The sequence below is a fragment of the Gekko japonicus genome, unplaced genomic scaffold, assembly GCF_001447785.1.
Source record: "Gekko japonicus isolate JY-2015 unplaced genomic scaffold, Gekko_japonicus_V1.1 scaffold1339, whole genome shotgun sequence".
Taxonomy (NCBI): domain Eukaryota; kingdom Metazoa; phylum Chordata; class Lepidosauria; order Squamata; family Gekkonidae; genus Gekko; species Gekko japonicus.
This window is the reverse complement of record NW_015161992.1, coordinates 637,684-659,636: the sequence shown is the minus strand read 5'-3', so window position 1 is coordinate 659,636 and position 21,953 is coordinate 637,684. Positions and strand designations below refer to the sequence as shown.

Below are 21,953 nucleotides of genomic sequence, written 5' to 3'. Positions count from 1 at the left end.
CCCAGCCTCATACGGCCTCCAGCAGGGACGGCAGACTACTGGCCGGTGCGTTAGGCGGTCGGTACACCAGCCAGATCGCCAAACTCTCCTCAGCCTCCAGCATCAGGCCGACACACTCCAAGCCCGTGATCTCCACAGGTGGGAGCGCTCTGAAAGAGTAAGCCTCCCGAATGAAAATAGCCACTCCTCCCCCCCGCCGCCCTCGTCCGTGATTGGTGGAGGACCGAGAACCCAGGTGGGGCAAGCTGGGAGAGAGCCACAGTCTGCCCATCTCGCACCCAGGTCTTGGTCATGTACGCCAGGTCAGCCCGTTGTTCCAGCACGAAGTCCCTAAGGACCGTGGTCTTGTTATTAATAGACCTGGCATTGCACAACACCAATGATGGAAGGGGGTTCTCCATCCTGGCCCCACTGCCAGCTACCCTTGGGATGAGCCGCAGGCTGGAAGGACACTGAGCCCTTTTGTTTCTCAGTGGCCTTCCCTTACTATACTGCCTGGGCCCACCGCTATACTTTCCTCTCCCCACGAGCACCGGAATGTTTTGGCCAGGCATTGCCATCTCAGCAGGTCTCCGCAGGAGCTTCAGACCACTGATAATTAGCAGGTGCCAAGCCTCACAACGGCAGGACACAACTTAATATTACTGATGCTAATTTAACTAACTCTTATTCTGCTATAAAACTACTACATGACAACAACTACACAACTACACAACAACCTGGTCAACCTAGCCATTCACTAGAGTTTCCACACCCACCCCAGCAAATAAAATCCTCCTACAAGCTCCCTTACAATCCTAATATACAGTATTAGCAGACAAAAATCCTCAACTAACTCCCTAGCATCAACAGTTACTCCAGTTCAATGAGAGGTCGCAAAGTCCTGATGTCCTTCCCGGTAGCGCCACTAGGGGCACTACCCTCTCCCCATGTTCTCCAGCTGCAGTCTCTATTCCAGGCTCTGTTCCACAGCACTGATCTTCCCAATACAACAACAATACGTAGAGGGGAAAACAGCCACAAATCTTAGTTCTAAATCTAGCAGCCTTCCCTGCAGTGGCTACTAGGGCCAAGCTTTCAGTCACTCCAGCTGCCAACTCCACTCCACAGTTCGTTGTTTCCTGGCTGCCAACTCCAGCTCCAACAGTAAACTCTGCTCCACAGTTCGTTGTTTCCCACCTAGCCAGTTGATTCATGCAGCTCTGGAGCAGCGTCCAAATCCTGTCAGTGGGTGCTAATCTCTTCAGCCAGCTCAGTTTCACAGCCCCCACTCCAGCCTGCGATGGTTTCTGATCCTTGATGTTCCTAAGGTTCCTGAAGTCCAAGGTCTGCCCTCCCCCGTCAGTTCCAACGTGCCATTGGCTCTGGTCCCGCCAGCAGTCCGCTTTTTCTCTCCCACTGCTCGGCTGATTGGGGGGACTCCTAGGGGAAGAAAAACCCTTCTCCGTCTCACCCACCGTCACCTGCAGAGCCCCCAGGACCACTGCTACTGCCGCCACCACACTCTGTAATGTTTCGCGGGGGCCGTTGTGAAACAGCCTCCACGCTGCCCGCTTCCGGGTCGACCAGCCGCCAGCTGTTCCCCCTGCGCCGGCAGGTACTTCACCACAGTCCGGGGCTGCAAGTAGCAGGAGTCTCGGCGGGTAGGCCAGACGGCTTGTTCTCCTCCGGTTTGAGTTGTAGCTGTGGGGACAGTTCAGTGGAGGACGCCTAAGCGCCCTAGCTTTAATCTTTAAGTCCAGTTGGTGCAGTTGGTGCATTATAGCGAGACTGGGGGTCCATTTCTTTGCGTTCAGACTCTTCCTTTCCCTCAGAGAACGGGAGGGTGAGCACAACCCTCCTTTCTCATCGCCATCTTGCTTGTTGCACCACTTGCATAAAGCATTGACTCTGCCCACCAAGATGGTGGTCGGCATCTAGACACTTTTCGGAGATAGCTTGCTCTCTTTTTTTATCTTTTTATTTTTATCCTCTCAGCTCCATTTTAACCAGACTCTCCCATGAACTAATTTTAATTAAGGATTAAAGAACACCTTCTGCTGTTTATCTCTAGTAGCTTTTCTACAGAAGCCCAGTAAGGAGATTGGTCTCCATGGGGAGGAAGACAAGCCAGAGTCCATAAGGACCCTCGTTCCCCAGCTAAATCTGTGAAACAGCTTCATCTAGATGACCTTACCTCATGGAGTGAGGATCCTTCCTGGTTTTGCCTCCCCCCAAAAATATGCAGTTTTGGAGACAGAGTCTAATAGGAAACTCAAGAAAACTCCTCTCCCTCTTCCTCTAATCCTCTCATAAAAGGGAAGCACAAAGATCTACAAGAACCCTCCTTTCTTACAAAAAGCCAATGGGGAACAGAAAATGTGCAAAATTTCCTAAAAGATGACTAACTAGACTTCATTGTAGATCGTTGTACTCCAAATCGAAGGGTCATAGAAACATAGAGTTGGAAGGGGCCATACAGACCATCTAGGGGCCCAATGCAGGACCAGCCTAAAGCATCTCTGACAAATATTCATCCAGCCTCTTCTTGAAAGCTGCCAGTGAAGGGGAGCTAACCACCTCCCTAGGCAGCTGATTCCACCTTTGAATCACTCTGACCACGAAATGTTTTGCCTAATATCTAGTTGATACCATTCTGCATGTAATTTAAACCGATTGCTTTGGGTCCTATCCTCTGCTGCCAACTGGAACAGTTCCTTGCCCTCCTCCAAGTGTCAAATATTCAAAGAGAGCAATCATGTCCCCCCTCAGCCTTCTCTTTTCCAAACTAAACATTCCCAAGGCCCTTAGCCTTTTCTTGTAGGGCTCAGTCTCCAGACCCCTGATCATCCTCGTCGCTCTCTTGTGCACCCTCTCGATTTTGCCCACATCCTTTTTGAAGTGAAGCCTCCAGAACTGCACACAGTACTCCAAGTGCAGCCTGACCAAGGCAGTATACAGAGGGGCTATGACCTCCTGCGATTTCGATGCTATGGCCCTTTTAATATAGCCCAAGACTGAATTTGCCTTTTTTGCTACCACATTACACTGAGTGCTCATATTTAGTTTGCAGTCTACCCTTATCCCAAGATCTCTTTTGCATACACTACTCCCCAGAAACGTATCCCCCATACAGTATTTATGCTTGACATTTTTGTGGCCCAGATGTAATACTGTGCATTTATCTTTATTGAATTGCATCCTGTTCACAACTGCCCACTTCTCCAGAGTATTCATGTCTTGTTGAATTTTAACTCTTATCTTCTTGGGTGTTTGCTACTCCTCCCAATTTGGTATCATCAGGAAATTTAATGAATAGCCCTTCTACCCCTTCATCCAGATCATTGATAAAAATATTGAAAAGTACCAGGCCCAAAACTGAACCCTACGGCACTTTTCTGGACACCTCCCTCCAATCTGATGAAATGCCATTGAACACCACTCTTTGGGTACGGTCCTCTAACCAGTTCCATATCCACCAAACTGTCTTATGGTCCAGCCCACAGACTTCCAGTTTGCCCATCCAAATGTCATGGGGAACCTTATCAAAAGCTTTACTAAAATTGGGGTGTGGCACTGCGGGAAAAGATGGCAGGCGTGTGATTTTGTCTCTCCCATTGCAACCTGTAAAAACGAAAGGAAAATGCTGGAGAATGGGCAAAAATGAACAGGCATGCTCTAAACTTACTGCGACCACCATTAAAACTGCTAGAGACCAGCTGGAAACATCTTCATATTGTTCCGAAGTGAATCGGGCCAAAAACAAAATGGTGGCTGCAAAGGAAATGATGGAGGCAGCAGCAGGCTTTCCAGTCATTGCTGAAATCCTGGAAGACCTCAAGGCAATGCAGGTAAGCCTCCTAGACGAAATGTCAAACTTATCTACTCAATTTGATGATCTAAAAATGTCTGTCCTTCAAACAGCCCAGAAAGCAGAGGAAGCTATGAATAGCTGGAAAATCAGGCAGAGTTAAAAAAACAAACACGACTCTTCTGTAAACCAAAGGGACTCATTGACCACTGGAAACAGAGGTTAAAGCTGTAGATTTGAAACTTCAAGGCATTAGAGAGGAAGCAGAAGAAAACAAAGACTTCACATTTATGGCTTCCCTCATTGCACAAGCACTAGCCCTGGAGGAAGGAGTTTGAAGTTTGTAAGAAAAAAGCCAAAAGTGCTCACTAAATCTTCACCAAGGGACTTCCGGTTTATGGCGACACGCTGGCGGACGCATCTCCTGGACCTCCCTGGGGATGTGATCTGCGCACCAACGGATGGGGGGGCGACGGGTCACCACCACCCCGGAGCCTTGGCAAAAGGCTCCTAGCCATGAGGCTTTTGAGGGGTGACCTCTTCACCAGCGCGATGCTGGTGAATTGAGGCGCTCCTGCGCTCCAACAGTCCTGCCGCTGAGTGTCCATATGGATCTAGATCCGTTGACAGGGACAAGCATTGGAGATCGAGCGTTTTAAACGTGTTCTGAGTGAGGTCATATGACCAACAATGAATAGTGAGTTGGGTTAAAGCAAGTATGGGAATTTAAAAAGAAACCTCCCCCCCAGGAATGGCGGGAAAAGTGAGAGGGGGACATGCGCATGAACTAAAAAACAATATACCAAGTGGAAGAAAAAGCGCTGAAATCTGTTTTGAGAGACTTACCAGAGTATGGGCGAGTTTCAGAGACTTTAGGGTGTTCTTACAAAAGTGTACCATAAAGATGGCGGGGAAGAAGGCAGAGAAAGACAAACTAGCAAAAGTGAAACCAGCGGGGCAATGAGCCCTCAACCGGAAGAGGTCACTGAGTTCTCCAAAATGTTGGCAGATTCCTTGCGTCCTCTGCTGGACCAGATGACCAACATCAAACAACATCTGACAACTTTAAACCAGTACCTTTTATTTATTTATTTATTTATTTTGCGATTTTTATCCCGCCCTATCCAATAGCTCAGGGCGGCTTGCAACTCAGCAGCTCCAACTGACTGAAACTTTAGAAATGATGGAGCAAACAGCTGAGAAGGTGAAGGAAATGGACGCCAACAACTAAAAAAATTCAGAAAAAGGTGCAAAAGTTGGAAAAGAAGCAAGCCTTGGAAGAATCTCAACTGCAAATGGAGAAAGCAAATTTGGTCCTCTGGTTTCAAGGGGTCCCAGAATTAAAAGAGTATCTAAAGTAACTCTTGAGTGAAGCATTAGCTGCAGTTACAGATTTTAAAGCGGAATATCTTGCAAACGAAATGGATGTGGTCTACAGGTTTTATTCCGTGTATATCAAGAAGAATAATCTGCCTGGGGAGATAGTGGTCAGATTCTTGAAGAGCCATGTGAGGGATTCAAGAGCCAGCTTGGAGTAGTGGTTAAGTGTGCGGACTCTAATCTGGGAGAACCGGGTTTGATTCCCCACTCCTCCACTTGCACCTGCTGATGTGGCCTTGGGTCAGTCACAAGCTCTAGCACAGCTGTCCTTGGAAAAGAGCAGTTTCTGTTAAGAGCTCTCTCAGCCCCACCCACCTCACAGGGTGTCTGTTGTGGGGAGGGGAAGGGAAAGGAGTTTGTAAGCCGCTCTGAGACTCCAAGTGAAGGGCGGGGTATAAATCCAATCTCCTCCTCCTCCTCCTCCAATCCTGAAAGCAACCCTTGAAAATTGGGGACAACATCATCAGGATTTTAAAAGACATATAAAGATTTAATCCTTTTTCTACAAACAAACAGCATTGCCTACAGATGGTTAATTCCAGAAGGCATCATTTTCAAACTACACGATAAAAAAGAAAAGATTGACTCTGTCCTCAAAGCACATGAGTTCCTGAGATTGCAGTTGGGAGAGACAGACGACGTTGCTAAGGAAGAAGATGACAGCAAATCCAGTGGCGAATTGGACTCGGTGTCTTCTGATGAGGACTCTGCTTTCGATTAAGGGGTGCTGCCACCAAACATGCATATCAATTGAGGATAAGATAAAACAAAATGAAGGCTGAAGGACTTTGAAATGTGCCTTAAAATTTTCGTTTTATTATTGGATGCTCTTGGGGTTCTCTTAAACAGTTGGATAAAAGGATAAATAAATTAGCATAACCAACTATGTTCAAAGTAATACCAGCAATTTAAGATTAACATTTATATAAGATGTTGTTCCGTGCGCCTTGGTGTCTAGTCATGCCGGCCACATGACCACGGAAACGTCTTCGGACAGCGCTGGCTCTTCGGCGATGAGCACCGCAGCCCTAGAGTCAGACTCGACTGGCTTTCAAGCAAGGGAGACCTTTACCTTTACCTAAGATGTTGTTATGATCTCCTATTCTTGGGGTTTTAGTTAGTGGTTTTCTTTCCTTTCTCCCTAGATGTAGTTACCCCTTCCTAATTTTTCGTTGTAGTTTGTAGTCTATTGAAAAATGCAATAAAAAATCCCCTCCGGGGGACCAAAAAAAAAAATGTTCGCCAAGGATGTTGGTGACGAGGTTTGAAGGCCCTTGAAGGGGGGTTGTTACAATTTTCTAGTCATGCTAACACGGCTGGTCTTTCGGAGCTTCTGCTTCAACGTGATCTGATTCCAGCTCTCGCTGTTGCCACAAGCGGGGGGTTCAGATAAAAGTCTCCTGCCACCAGTTTCCTACACTTGAGGTACTGGATAGACTCCTGTCCAGTCCGGTGTATTTGGAAAGGTCAAGAAAGTCCACTAAAAAGCTCCAAAAGCTAGTGAAACTCAGAGAGCCCTGAGTATTCAACTAGTTCGTTGCACAGAAGCCCCGCCTCTCTCCTGTATGTCTGTACTTTCTGATGTCTTGCCTTATAAAGTGAACGATTCTCTCTTTCAATAAAAGAGAAACATCTCTGAAGGTTTTCAGTGTGGTCTGCTGGTATTAGTTCAAAGAACAAGACTCACATCTAACTTTTTGTATTGTCAGCTTTACGAGTTGATAGCCTTTAAGAGAGTAATCCTGAAGAAATCTGATGCTGAACATTTTGAATAGGCAAAGTCCTATTCAAACTATTTAGTTCTGACTCACAATATGAATATGAAGTAAAACATCCCATTCCATTCTCATGAGTTTAGGGACAGCAACAGTGGGAGGGATAATTTTGATTGCAGGAGGGATAATTTTCCAAATGACTTCATGGCAGCTCAGCTGAAGATTTAATTTTAGCCGGAAGGGCAAGTAACAGAGATCTTTCTTCCCTTCCTGAACAGCAGCAACAACAGCCAACATCTACTGTACGCCTCATCCAGGAAGTAGGATCATGTGAGTTAACAGATGCTGAGGAGGATACCTAGAGCGTGGGATGTGACTGGTCCATCAGCCAATCTTATGGGGGGTCTGAAGGAGGAGGAGGGGTCTGCAATTTTATTGTCCTTAAATCATCTGATGAGAGGTTTATCTAGCAGTGCTGTAAGAGCAATTTGCCTTCCTGGTTGCAAGGGGAAAGGATTTTATGGTCTTCTGCACCTTTCCAAGCTGTTTGGTTTGTTCATTCCAGGTGGCAACGATAGATAAGGAAAGAGCGATAGACAGGAAAGAACGATAGACAGAAAAGAGGGGCAGGCTTCAGAACGGCCATCAGTGACTTGCAGTTATGATAGCTGGGGCGGGGGCGGGGGGGCGATGCCATGGTCTCATTTGTATACAATAGAGCAGAAGGAGAATACTCAAGCAACTGTTCCCAACTGAATTGCTTTACATTCTGCTAATTCAGTCTACAATTCCCAGATATAGATGTTATAGAGGGGTGTGTGTGTAATAATGGATAGATTTTGGTCCCTTGGTAGACTATCACGCTGTGACCCATCTAGTGACTGCTATTATTTGTGCATTTACATATTTCTACCCTGCTTATTTCTCCTTGCAACATCGCTTTTCCCTCCTCCATTTTATCCTCATCACAATACTATAAGGTAGGTTAGGCTAAGAGAGAGAGCTGGCCCAAGACTACCCAAAGACCTTCCATGACAGAGTGGGGATTTTTAAAAAATAAATCTTTTTATTCTTTTTGTTAATAGTATTACATACAGCAAATACTTATTGAATCTAAGTTGATAAAGATACATACAGTTTACCATCTATTCGCACCATACAGCGCTAATAAATTACTGTGAGTCTGGCTGTTTAAATTACCTACTATAACCTATAAATATAACCATTTATGATAGATCTGCTTAGCGGGGAGTATATCATTCGTTACCATATAGTCTAACATTGGGGCCCAAATCCTAACAAATTTGGTGTAAGTAGGAGTATTACTATTGTTCGCTCTCTTCAAGGAGTCCGTAAGTTTTGCCATTATAAACTGATCCCAAACTTTCTCTTGCCACGCTGAAATTGTGGGGGGAGAAGGAGATTTCCACGCCGCTGCTATTGTCAACCTGGCCGCCGCTAGCTACGTAGATATGAGTTCCTTGCTACTCCCTGTCATCGATTCATTCCACAAATTTAGCAAAACCACTTCCGGATTACATGGTAATGTCTGTCTAGTTATTTCATTTATCTGAGCTATCACACTTCTCCAAAAAAGTTGTATTCCTTGACAGCCCCACCAGCAATGATGGTATGTCCCTATCTGGCTGCACTTCTTCCAGCAAACATTGCTTATTGATGGTTTCATTTTATGAAGCTTTTGCGGGGTAAGGTACCAACGAGAAGTTAATTTGAAGAATTGAAGACGGATGTTATATATGGCTGATTTGTTCGCCGGAGAAGCCCAGATGCCTGTCCAATCCGACTCTCGAAAGGTAGGGGGTTTGAACCCGGGTGTCCCCAATATCCTAGTCTAACACTACAAGATTGCTGTCTCTTGCAAAGAATGCTGAAGTAAATGGATTAAGAAAGCTGCTCTGATCCATTTAGTCCTTAAGCCAGAGTGTATCATCAGGATTGTTTAACACAGATTCGTTGGGCCTGGGCTGCAAACGCACCCTGAGAGCTATTTTCATAATTTCTACTTGTCAATTTCCACTTTATCAATTTTAAATGTATTTCTGGATACGTAAAATAAAAAACAAGGCAGACAAAACTAAGTCGACCCATGGCACCAAGTACTGAAAGAATCAAATTGATGTACTGTTGCCATAACATTCAACAGTTAACTAAAATGCTGGAGTATGAGGGTGTATTGCCAACTAAATGTCCAAAGCAAACTTTTAAAAAGCAGACATCCAATTCAGAAATGTTACCAGATTGGCTCCCACATTTCTAGTCTGTAAAAAGTTGAGGAATGCTCCTGACAGCGTTGCTAGATCACAATAGTAGCTTGTCTGAATTCTGTGAGATTCTCTGATTTGGTAAGTAAGGCTAGGGATGCAGTGTTTCTTCAGCCTGCAACATCTCCTATGATCCTTCAGAAGAGTCATTCTTTAAACTGTTGCATGCATATTCTCAAGAAGGTTATATTACTGATGGGTTGCTATTTGCATTATTTCCACTTATGCATGCAGCGCATTTATAGATGTGCAAGCACTTTTCAAAGTCCTTGATGTTTCTTATTTACTAAAAAGAATGTTATTTAAACGATTGTATGGAGATGTTTAAAAATTGCAGAAGAAGCCAAAGAACATATGGATCTTAGTTAAACCATGAAGTGTGTCACCCGCTTGCATTTGGGTTGCCTAATGTGCATAGCGTTAACGGTGCCATTTGGAATGGGGCATTTTTCAACAGAAGAAGAAGAGAAGAGATTGGATTTATACCCCACCCTTCACTTGGAGTCTCAGAGCGGCTTACAAACTCCTTTCCCTTCCCCTCCCCACAACAGACACCCTGTGAGGTGGGTGGGGCTGAGCGAACTCTGACACAAACTGCTCTTTTTCAAGGACAGCTGTGCCGGAGCTTGTGACTGACCCAAGGTCACATCAGCAGGTGCCAGTGGAGGAGTGGGGAATCGAACCCGGTTCTCCCAGATTAGAGTCCGCACACTTAACCACTACACCAAACTGGCTCAGCTGGGAGCGTGAACAAAAAAGCAAGTTCCAGTCTAGCAGAGAGAGCTTAATGCTGTGTCTTTGCTCAAGGATACAAATAAAACGCCAGAACCAGGGGCTTGATTTAGGCAACCGAAGCTCCACTGCACACAGAGTAATGGGGGTGTATGGAAATGAGCAAAATCTCATCAGGGTTTTGTTGTAAATCAAAGCTGCAGTCAGAGAATCATTCCATGCCAACATATACAAACTGCCCCTTTAATTATTATCTCATTACTTGGGGCCTGCTTTACTTAAATTTTGTAACAGGCCCTTATTTACTACTGGAGTTGAACTGTAGATGGTTAGATTGGGGGTGGTGGTGTATTTTTGCATTGTGTGTGTATGCCCGTGCCTGGAAGTCATGGGACCTCTGGAGAATCCTACTGGGGCATGGAGGATGTTCAGAGAAGTGGCCTGATAGCCTGCCTCTGCCTCCCAACACTTGCCAGGGTCAGCCCTGCTTAACTTCTGAAATCTGACAAGATTGGGCTTGCCAGGCTACCCAGATCAGGGCCTGAAGATGGTCAGACTGAAGCAGGCTCGTAACTAACGTGGGGCCCACGGGGCCCAGCCCTCTCCCCTCAAGCTGTTGCTGTTTCCTTGCCTATCTTTTTTGGTTTGCTCATGCTGTGCTTCGCTTGCCGGTGATCACAGGGCTTGCCGCTGCATGTTTGCTTGTGTCTGCTGCTGCTTCCTTTGACCAGCCCAGCTTGGGATGATCCTCATGCCACGGAAGGGACAAGCGCCATGCACGGGGCCTGGGCAGTGAGTCTGACAGCTGGCTTGGCTAGGACAGGACAGGACAGGAGAGTCCCTCCCTGCACAGGCACCCCGAAAGCTGCATCAGGGAGCATTTGGAAGTCGGGGAGGCAGCTTTAAGGAAGCTGCCTACCACAGGGCAGCTGGGGGGTAGTGCTTGGCTGCCATGCCAATCAAAGGTGAAGTTAAAGGCTCCTGCTTGGGGTGGGGGTAGAAGCCATGGTTCCCTGGGATGGGAAGCAAACAGCTCTCAGGCTTGGCAGACTGAAGCCACTGGGCAAAGAAAAGGAAATGCAGCAGCAGGAGGAAGGCAGCCCAATCCTCCCCGCTAAACCTGAGAAACTGGGGGGGGGGGGAGGCCGAGGAGAAGGAGGAAGAGGAAGCATGAGCCGGACTCTGGATGGAGGGGCAACACCTCGGGGGAACTGTGGCCAGAATCCCTAGCTATGGGGCTGGATTGAAGGGTGTTGGATGAATTTCATCCAAGCTGGTTTGGATGGGATGGATGCTGCCTTTGAGCCTGGAATTGCGTGTGTTAGAAGCTCCTCCTGGTCAACTCCAAACCAGTGACAGCAGATAAAAAGGAACAGAAGAGCAATGGTTTAGAGCAGATGAGTTCTGTCCCTTGCTTTTTTGATGATCTTTGGCAGGCCATGTGATAAATTATTGTTTGCAGTCATCAGCTGGTACTCTTAAACTGTCCCTCAGCTTCCTGTCCTCAGGAAGTCTTTTCTGTATCACTGCCTGGACCTTCTTGGAAGAAGGAAAAGCTAAAAGCCGTATAGCTAGATCTATCTATGTAGTACTCTCAGCCTAACCTACCTCACAGGCTTGTTGTGAGGATAAAATGGAGGAGAGGAAAATGATGTTGTAAATTGTTTTGTGTCTCCATTGGAGAGAAAAGCTGGGTATAAAGATTTTAGGGTAGGCTCACATTTTAGGGTACATGTTCTGTTAAACAGAATCCTGTTGAAGTCATTTGGGCCTCACCATTGAGCTATGGCTGTGACTGAGGCAACATCCAATTCTATCGCACAGCTTCACATTACCAGCCAGCCCAATAGTGGTGGGCAGGCAGTCTTCCAAACAAGCTTGTTCACAATTCCTAAGGAAATCCTGCTGCTCTTCTTGTGAGACACTCTGGATCACAGTTCCAAATCTCTGGGTGCAGCGCATAACTGCCTCTTTAAAACATCAGGGGCATCTTCTTTGTTTACATTCTAGGCTGCAATATCAGCTCCCAGGAAGCATACAAAATCATTCAAAGCAAGTCAAAAGCAGTGAAAATATCAGCATTAAAATATCAATACCTACAAACATAAATGCACAGAGCAAATAGCAGCTGGATCTTTTCATTATTATCTGGGGCTTTTTTTCTGGGGGAATGCATCGGAACAGAGTTCTGGAACCTCTTTGACAAAAAATGTTTTAAAGTTTATGAGTTTTCAGTATACAGAATGAAAACTTCATTTCCCTCTGGAGAGTTCTAGCACCTCATCCCCCCCACCCCAACCCCACTCCTGCTAGCTTTTAGGTGCTTGCAAGGCTCATAGTTTGTGTTGCCAGGGTCTCACTTTTAGAAATGGTTTGTTTTTGTGCATGCAGGAAACACCCGACCTTGGGGCTGTGACTGCAGCAGATGGTGTACTGTGCCTTTAAGAATACGTACCTATTCCCCAGCTTTCTGGTCTTCTCCACTATCAGGAGCACCAGATGCATGCAAGAAGAGGCATAGGAAACCACCTCAGCATCCCTCCGCTTCTCAGCATTCTTTCCCTCATTCTCGACAGCTGCTGCCCTCCATTTGAATGCTTCAACTCCTGAAACTCTGAAGATGTCATCAGGAATTGGCTCGACTGGAGTGAAAAATGCCAAGCCCTGCAAGAGGTATAAAAGTGTGAAACGCCATGCCAGCATCTATGCCTATCCAGAGCCCCCTCACAGGTGAGCAGTTTTCTTTGTCTTGCAGATGGGATAGAAGTATTGGGGTGAATGAGAGCTAAGGAGGAGGAGGAGGAATCTGAGCAAGTGCAGCTTTTCTAACACTTATGTGACAAGTTGCTAAAATTGCCTCTTGTACATAATTTACAAATATCGGGCCCCAGACCTCCTTCGTGGTTGTCACCCTATGCTTAATCTGTCTCCTTATGTGTTTGTGTGTGTGTGGGGGGGTTAAATTCCCTTTCTTTGGCACCTTGGTCCCAATCCAAACAAGAACCACCCCCACACTTTTTAGAGTAAAAAAAATGCTGGATGCTCTGTTTTTGAAACTCCCAGCATCACATCTGTTACAGCCCCTAGTCTAGGGCTGGTTTTGAGATTCCTTCTGTTCTTATGAGCAAGAATGGTTAGCAAGACCCTAACTTGAAAACAATTATTTTGTAAGCTTTGAAATGTGCTTTCCCCCAGATTCCAATGTTTTGCTTCCAGTTTAGTGTAATAAATTTCAGAGTTTCTCTGCTTTCATTTCAGCTGATCAGTCAGCTATAGGGTGTTTTTGTGGTGTTTTTCCAGTTAATTTATACGCTTCCAAATGTGACCAGTGTCCATCTCCTGCTGTATGTCATTGACAGCACAGCCCTAAGCAGATTTACACCCTGCTATACCGACTGACTGTAATGGGCTTAGAAACGTATAACTCTGCTTACAATTTACTGCTATTCTTCTAGATGTTGTCTGCTTCAGAAAATAGCTGAGATTAGCAATGACTACAACTTTTAGGCAATACATTAATTTCCTTTAGTGATATAATTCCCTCAATAAATTGTGATTCTGTGCATGCTTACTTGGGAGCAAGACCCATTTCACTCAGGGGAACCTACTCCTCGATATATCAGGCTGCACTGGGCTGTCATGGGAAGTTGACAGGCATAGCTATTTTTTAAATTTGCTCTCCCTGGAAAAGAAAAGTGAGGTATAAATTCTATGATTCTATGATAAATGGCATCAGAGCCACAAGAACTAAAGTAGCTAGCAGTTATCTGAGCAAGACATTTCAGAATCACCCTGCATTCATGCAAAGTGTTGGGTTTCTTGATGGAAATAACTTGCCTTGTGTGTGTTTGCCTTGGGAATGCCGGCTGTATTTAGCAACTCAGATGATGATAATGGGGATGAAAAAGTGGACAGCAATGACCCAGAGCAGATCTTCCAGAACATACAGTTTCAGAAGGAGATCATGTCCAATATCCGTTGTAGACCATGGCCCATGAGGCAGAAACTGAGGGCACTAAGGTAATGGATGTTCTAAAGCTTGAAGGGGGGAGGGAAGCACCCGTGATGGAAAGCCAGTGATGGTGAAGTGGTTAGAGCTGTGGCATGGTAGTTAGAGAATTCCACAGAAAATCTTCATATTCCAAGCCTGGGTTTCATTTGAACGTCTTTGGTAAGTGAATCACCTCAAGGGCCAACATACCTTGTTGCTGGTATAGAAAATGCAAATGTCTTCCTCCCTAGTGGCAAATACTTCATAATAAACCGTGGTCCCAGTCACACAGGCCGGAAAATGCAGGGGGGGGAGCATGGCTGTTTGCCCCGAAGCAAAGTAACGTGTGGCCACCCGATCACACGTCCCGTCGAGGTCCCGTGGTTAGGGGGTGAGGTGCCGATCACATGGCTATCCTGCAGCACAGCAAAGAAGTGGCGCGATCACAGCAGCAATCGCTAGGCGCTGCTTCCATGGCAAACGGGTGGTTTTTTTAAACCGAAGTTTGTGTGCATGCGCCATTGGGCACTTTTGCGCATCCTGTGGAGACTTGGGTGGGGGAACACCCTTGTTTGCGATGGAACATTGGCAGGTGCCGGATGCCATGGGATTCCACCGGAAATGCGATCAGAAGCCCGCCCTTGCCCCACGGTGTCTGGAAACCACATGTGGTGGTGTGATCGCGCCCGGAAAATCTGCCTATCATCCATATCTTTAGCGCAGCAAATGCTCCGTGTGACTGGGGCCTGTGTTCCCCAAAAGTTGCCTCCTGACGTGGGCCATAGTACCTTACCTAATGGGAATACAAGCTCTATCCAAGCCCCACTGGAATGTGGGTATTCCAAAGACCATAGGAAATCATTAGAAATTACTGGGAGTTTGCATTTTTACTGGCCAGTGTGATGCTTTCCTGCTTTTTTTCTAAAGGGAAAACACTGACAAATTTTGTATGGCAGTAAAGCTTCCGTTGAAGCAGAGAGGGAGGGACAGGACCACTGGGCAGACTGAATGTTGTGGCAGTAATTCAGGCTAGTTGGCAAGTTAGTTAGATGTGATTTATGAGAGGAGAATGGCAGGAGTTCAGAACATAATGAGTTTTTGGTCCCACAAAATGAAGCTCTTGTCTCCCTTGTCAGGCAAGCAAAAGAGATCGTGCTAAAGTACGAAGGTCGCCTGACTCGGACAAGAGGCTACCAGGCGGCTGGAGCAGAGGTTAGTTTCTGTTTTCTTCCATGCTCCAGAGCTAACCTTGGGTGAAAATTACAGAGGATTTCTATTTGCAGAGGGAAAGCTGTTCCATACAACATTGCAGGCTGTACGGAGAAGTAGGCAGCAGTCTGTGGGCAGAGATTCAGTGGGTGAAGCTTTTTTTTTTTTATAAATCTTTTTATTCTTTTTGTTAATAGTATTACATACAGCAAATACTTATTGAATCTAAGTTGATAAAGATACATACTTACAGTTTACCATCTATTCGCACCATACAGCACTAATGAATTACTGAGAGTCTGGCTGTTTAAATTACCTACTATAACCTATAAATATAACCATTTATGATAGATCTGCTTAGCGGGGAGTATATCATTCGTTACCATATAGTCTAACAGTGGGTGAAGCTTTTTTGCACATATGCATGTTCAATGCAGATTGCATAGCTGAGGAAGGTATGAGATCCCGTGCGTGGGGGGGGGGGGGGGGGGGGGAGATAACTGGCAAATGTAGAAATGTAACTGCAGATTTTTGTAATGATAGATTTTACAATACAGTCACAAGCAGTTACACTCTCACAAGTCCATGAAAGTCAATGGACTTAGAAAGGTAGAACTCTCCTTAGGATCACAGTGTTAGTCTCTGCCTTCCTTCCTTGACAAAAACATAGTTTTAAGGGCGATACTCATGCATTATACAGAAGTTGAGATAAACTGTTTGTTGTATGTCAGTTTCTTTTCTTGTTTCTAAGAGTTAACATAGCATAACCTAAACCTGGCCACAGGAAACTCTTAAATAAAAATTCCCCTATACTGGGAACTTCGATACTTATCACAGATAATAAAAACTCTCAAATTTTTAAATTCTCTCTTTTTTAATTACATATTTTAATTAATTTATAAATAACATTCCTTATACATTGTTAACATATCTTCACATATTTTATACAAGTTTTACATCACATAACGACATTAATCTATATTGTTGAGTCTTATACATTTAACCTCTTCATCCATTCATATACCTTAGTCCATCTTCTATTAAATACTTTTTCATTCTTATTTTGCAACATCAGGCTCAGATTATCCATTTGTGCTAAATCTAGCACCTTCATCACTAATTCTTCCCTGGTCGGTAGTGTATCTAATTTCCACTTTTGGGCCATTAGTAATCGTGCTGCGGTTATTATATATATCAATATATATTTGTCCTGCTGACTATACCCTTTAGGTAACATGTTTAGTAAATATATTTCTGGTTCTAATGCCAAGTTCTTCTCCATTATTTCTTGAATTAATTTCCTCACCATTTTCCAGAAAGTCTGTGTTTTATTACAGGTCCACCACATATGGAAGAAAGACCCTATACTGCCCTTACATTTCCAGCATTGCGTAGGATATCCCGGGTAACATTTGGCTATTTTGTCTGGAGACCAATGCCATCGATGAAACATCTTGTATACATTTTCTTTATACACTGTGGCTCTCATATATTTGACTGATTCCCATGTCTTAGACCACATATCTATTTCTATCTTCTTCCCAATATCTTTTTCCCACTTGGCCATTACTCCTTTCACTTCGTCATCCTTCTCAAAGTCTGCCAACAAAACACTATACATTTTTTGTATTAGTTTATCGTTTGAGGACAACCAAATTTTATCTAGCTCGTTTGTTTTATCCTCAAATCCTCTAACCTTGTCCTTATTATATCTGTCTTGCACCATTGTCCTCTCCCACCAAGAAAGTATATTATCTCTTAGCAACTTCTCTTCTATGATTAATTTGTTTTCCCTGTTTAACAGCATCTGGTATGTTAATTTCTTATTAGCTGTCATTAATTCTGGCTTAATGTAGGCTTCCAAAGGTGAAACCCGCCTAGGTATTTTTCTATAATTTTTTTCTTTAATCTTATTCCAAACCTTATTAAACAGTGCCTCCTGAAATTTGTGTGGATTTTGTCCTTGCCGTACCATGTGTATGCGTGCCCCCCATATTTAAATCGTGACCCTCCAATAATAATAACCTCCTATTTTCCAAGGTGACCCATTCTTTAATCCAGACTAGGGCAGCCGCTTGATAGTACAGATACCAGTTAGGCACATTTAGTCCACCTTTCTCCTTTCTATCTTGCATTGTTTTCCATTTTATTCTGGCCTTTTTATGTTGCCATATAAATTGTCTTGTGACTTTATTTAATCCCTCAAAGAAATTCAACTTTTTTACTACTGGAATACTTTGGGCTAGAAACAATACTCTTGGTAGAATATTCATCTTAATTAGGGCAATTTTTCCTATCAGTGAAAGTGGTATCTCCTTCCATTTTAAAAGATCTTTAGTAATTTCCTTTAGTAATATCACGTAATTGTCCTCTTCTAGTGAACTACTTTTATTTGTGAGGTTTACACCAAGATATTTTACTTTCTTCACCACTTCCATAGTCGTTATATTCTGTATTTCTTGCAGTTTTTGATGTGCAGTTTTTTGCTAGAATTTTAGATTTTTTATAATTTATTTTAAGCCCTGCCACTTGTCCATAACTTGCAATGGTATCCATTAAATGTACACTCGATCTTTTGGGTTTCTCAAGGATAAGCACTAGGTCATCTGCATATGCTAGTAATGTGTATGTTTCATCTTTAATTTTTAAGCCTTCAATTAAGTTATTACTCCTTATCCTGTCATTTAATGATTCTAATGCAAATATAAACAGCAAAGGTGACATTGGGCACCCTTGTCTAGAACCTTTTTGAATTTCTATATTATTGGTTAGGTCCCCGTTAATTATTACTTTGGCACATTGTCGTGTATAAAGGGCTTTGACCATTAAGTAGAAATACTATCCACAATCTGCTCTTTTTAATATTTGCATTAGAAATTCCCATAAGTTATCAAAAGCCTTTTCGGCATCCAACAACATTAACATCATTTCTTTCTCAGGATGTTCTTCATAATATTCTAGCACATCTATAATTATCCGCAAATTGTTCTTCATTTGTCTTTTAGGAAGAAAGCCGATCTGATCTTGATGTATCATATTTGCAAGTACTAATTTTAATCTATTTGCCAGAATTCCCGCGAATATTTTGTAATCGCCGTTTTTTAATATCGCTTAAATCTGAATTAGCTTTGGGGATTAAAGTAATTAATGCTTGGTTCCATGATTCAGGGATTTTTCCTGTTGACCCTATATTCTGGAGAATTTCTTTAAAAGTTAAGCTTATCTCTTCCTCAAAGACTTTATAGAATTCGACTGGAATTCCATCTGGGCCCACCGCTTTATTCTTTTTTTTAATAGCTTCCGACAATTCAAACATGAATTAGGTGCTAAGATCAAAAAGGACACGGCAGAACTGAAAAAACAGGTAGCAGATAATACTCAGGAAATTACTAATAATCAAGGGAAGATAAAAGAGAGAGTGCGAGATCTAGAATTGGATGCTCAGGAAATTAAAAGCAAAAATGAGAGGCTTGAGGAGTCCTTGATAAATCTAGAGATGGATAAGGCCGCCTTAATAATAAGATGTCAAAATGTACCAAAAAACTTAGGAAAAAATCTTAAAGAAGTAATGGTACAAAATATGGCGGAGCAATTGAATGTAGCCACAGTACAAGAATTATAAGGGAGAATTGATGCAATTTATAGGAGAAACTCAGCATGGGCCAAGAAACACAAGAAACCAAGGGAGGTGCATATTAAATTTGGTAAACAAGAACTGAAGGAAAAGATTTTAAGGGAAACATACAAAAATAAAGTCAACATTCAAGGGGAGGAAGTGATCTTTCTAAAAGAAATCCCCTGGAGAGTTAGGGAAAAAAGAATGCCCTATGCCACATTAACTAACCTGTTGAAGGGTAACAGAATAATGTTTCGGTGGTTAATTCCAGAAGGTGTGCTATTCACATATAAAAGTCAAAGATATAAAATAGACTTGGTATTCAAGGCAGAAAACTTTATAGAAAATTTTGGCACTAACCTGGGCCTGCAAAGAGAAGAGGTAGAGGAAGAGGAAGAAGAGGAAGCAGAAGAAAAAGAAGAAGAGGAAGAAGAAGAGGGAGAAGGGGGAGAGGAAAGAAGACATGAAGAGACATATAAAAAGAAAGGAAATAAGGGGAAAAGAAACAAGCCCAAAGCCAGTAAGCCTAGCTACCAAATACAGACCAGATTTAAATACAAAAGTAGAGGGAATAAACACTAAATAAGTACAATGCCAATGCGCAAAAAATTCAATATTATTTCAATAAACATAAATGGTTTAAACAGTGCTCAGAAGAGAAGGAGAACACCAATTACAGAAAATTAAAACTGATATTATATGTTTGCAAGAAACGCATATTAAAAAAGAATGTTAAATACTTAGAGTGTAAAAAGTTAGGGAAAGCATTTATTGCGGCAGCCAATGAAAAGAAAAGAGGGGTAGTGATCTATGCAAAAGATTCCCTAGAGCCAGAATGGATATATGGATCGGAGGATGGTAAAGTAGTGGCTATTACAATTAAAGGAATGGGAAAAATTCTTTTAATTAATATTTACGCACCTAATCAGAGTCAAAAGGGTTTTTTCCAGAACCTACAAACATTGCTAAGTAAAGTAGTAGCAGATAGTATTTATATAATAGGAGATTTTAACGCGGTGCTTGATCCAATGCTGGATAGAAAGAAAGTTAGGAAAGGGTCTAAATTAGAAGGAGTCTTGTCCAAGAATTTCATGCAAATAGTGGAAGAACATAACTTGGTAGACGCGTGGAGATCAAGGAATGGCCAAAAAAGAGATTTTACTTATTATTCTAGTCGACATAACACATGGTCTAGGATTGATATGGCATGGGTGCCTGCAGAAACAATAAAAGACGTGTTAGAATGTGAAATATTACAAAATACCTTTGCGGACCACAGCCCCATTCTCCTAACGCTAAAAGAAGAATACAAGAAAAGTAGGAGCACTGTAAATATAAAATTACTTAGAGATAAAAAATTTGTACAGAATTGTAAAAGGGAAATAGTGGAGTTCTTTAAGATAAATACGGTGAATGACACCCCAAGGGAGATTATATGGGATGCTTTTAAAGCCTATATAAGAGGTTGTTTTATTAGTCAAGATGCGTAGAAAAACAGGCAGAGGAAGAAAGAGTATGATAAATTAGTACAAGAAATTAGAAGGCAAGAAACCAACTTGAAAATGTCAGTGAACGGTAACAGTTTCAAAATTAAGTTAAACTTCCTTCATCACAAAATGAATTTAATATTAAATCATGAAATACAAAAAAAGAATAGAATACACGAAGCAATATTATTTTGAGAATATAAATAAACCCAATAGGTGGTTAGCCTATAAAGTAAGAAAAGAAAAGGCAAAACGTACTATAGTCAAATTGTGTATCGAGAAAAGTGAGGAGATGTATAATTTACAAGATTTGAAAGGAATAGTGGAAAACTTCTATAGAAAATTATATCAAAGTGAACGACAGGATGAAGAATCAATTCAGGATTACTTGAAAGGGGATAAGAATATATTTAATGAACAGCAGAAGAAGGTTCTCAATGAACCAAATTTTTAAATTCTCAAATTCCTCTCAAAGTCAAAATAACTACCAAATATTATTTTGATTTCTTTCCCCCCCAAAAAACAATTTATTAGGATATAATGGGAAAAAACGTTCAAACATATATCAAAACTTATACAATTATATATCCTTCCCTCCTCCCTTCCCCCCCTTCTCGGCTTCCCACAGTGCTCCAACCTCCAGCCCAATTCTTACATTTTCTTCATGCCTCCCTATTTCCTTATTCACACCCACAGGTAACTTATCCTTCAACTGTTGTTCTTATACATTTATCTATTTTCTACTATCCTTTAATTTTCAATAATTCTCAAAACAAAGTAAATTGTCCTTTACATCCCAGTATTTCTCCAAATAGTCTTTAAAGTCTTTCCAGTCTGCAAAAAATTCTTCTGCTTTCAAATTATTAAGTTTCCTTGTCATTTTATCCATTTCAACCATAAAAAGTAATTTTTTAATCCATTCCCCAATTTCAGGGACCTTATCTTGTTTCCAACATTGAGCATATGTAATTCTGGCAGTCGTGATCATATACCACATCAATGTCCTTTTTGCCATATTGACTTCTTCCATTTTAAGTCCCAAAAGTAGTATTTCCAGTTCTTTCTTGAACTTACATTTCACAATTTTTTCCATTTCTGCATGTATCTCAGCCCAAAACATTTTTGTCTTTTCACATGTCCACCACATATGATAAAACGGGCCCTCTGCATTTTTACACTTCCAACATTTGTTTGACATATTGCTATTCATATTTGCAATCTTTTTTGGTGTCATATACAACATCTTATAGCAATTTTCTTTTAAATTATTACATGTTGATATTTTCATTGCATTCTTCCATAAATATTCCCAAGATGACATTAATATTTCTTTATTCATGTTAACTGCCCATTTTATCATCTGCTCTTTAACTGTCTCATCCTCTGTATACCATTTTAAATATTATTTTGATTTCAAACAAGTCCACTAAAAATTTAAAAGGGAACCTTTACATTGCTAGTAAATCTATATATCTAATAGCGAAGTTGCCCCCGGAGTGCGGATCGCTAAATCAGTGCTCCGGGGGCAGCTGGGGGGCCGGGGGAGGTTTGTGCACACGTGGGCTAGTCCCCACGTGTGCACAAAAATGCTAAACCTTTAAAAAAATTTCGGGGGGATGTTTAAATCCCCCTGAAAGTCACAGAGTGTCCCCTGCGCATGCGCAGGGGACGCTCTGTAACTGCCGCCGCCGCTTGGGAGGGAAGCGGCAAGCGGCGAGCAGGAAGGGGGGGCAGAGCGGCGAGGAGCCGGA

The 21,953-nt window shown here is 42.7% G+C and overlaps 1 protein-coding gene across 1 annotated transcript in view; it reads left to right on the top strand.

The window, feature by feature from the left end:
* Positions 1-21,953, top strand: part of TMC3 (transmembrane channel like 3) — a 103,023-nt gene that overhangs the window by 32,453 nt on the left and 48,617 nt on the right. Inside the window, exons 5-7 of the mRNA XM_015405392.1 lie at positions 12,476-12,629; positions 13,776-13,919; positions 15,027-15,102. Of these exons, the coding sequence (XP_015260878.1) occupies positions 12,476-12,629; positions 13,776-13,919; positions 15,027-15,102 (374 nt within the window). The remainder of the gene's footprint in view (positions 1-12,475; positions 12,630-13,775; positions 13,920-15,026; positions 15,103-21,953) is intronic.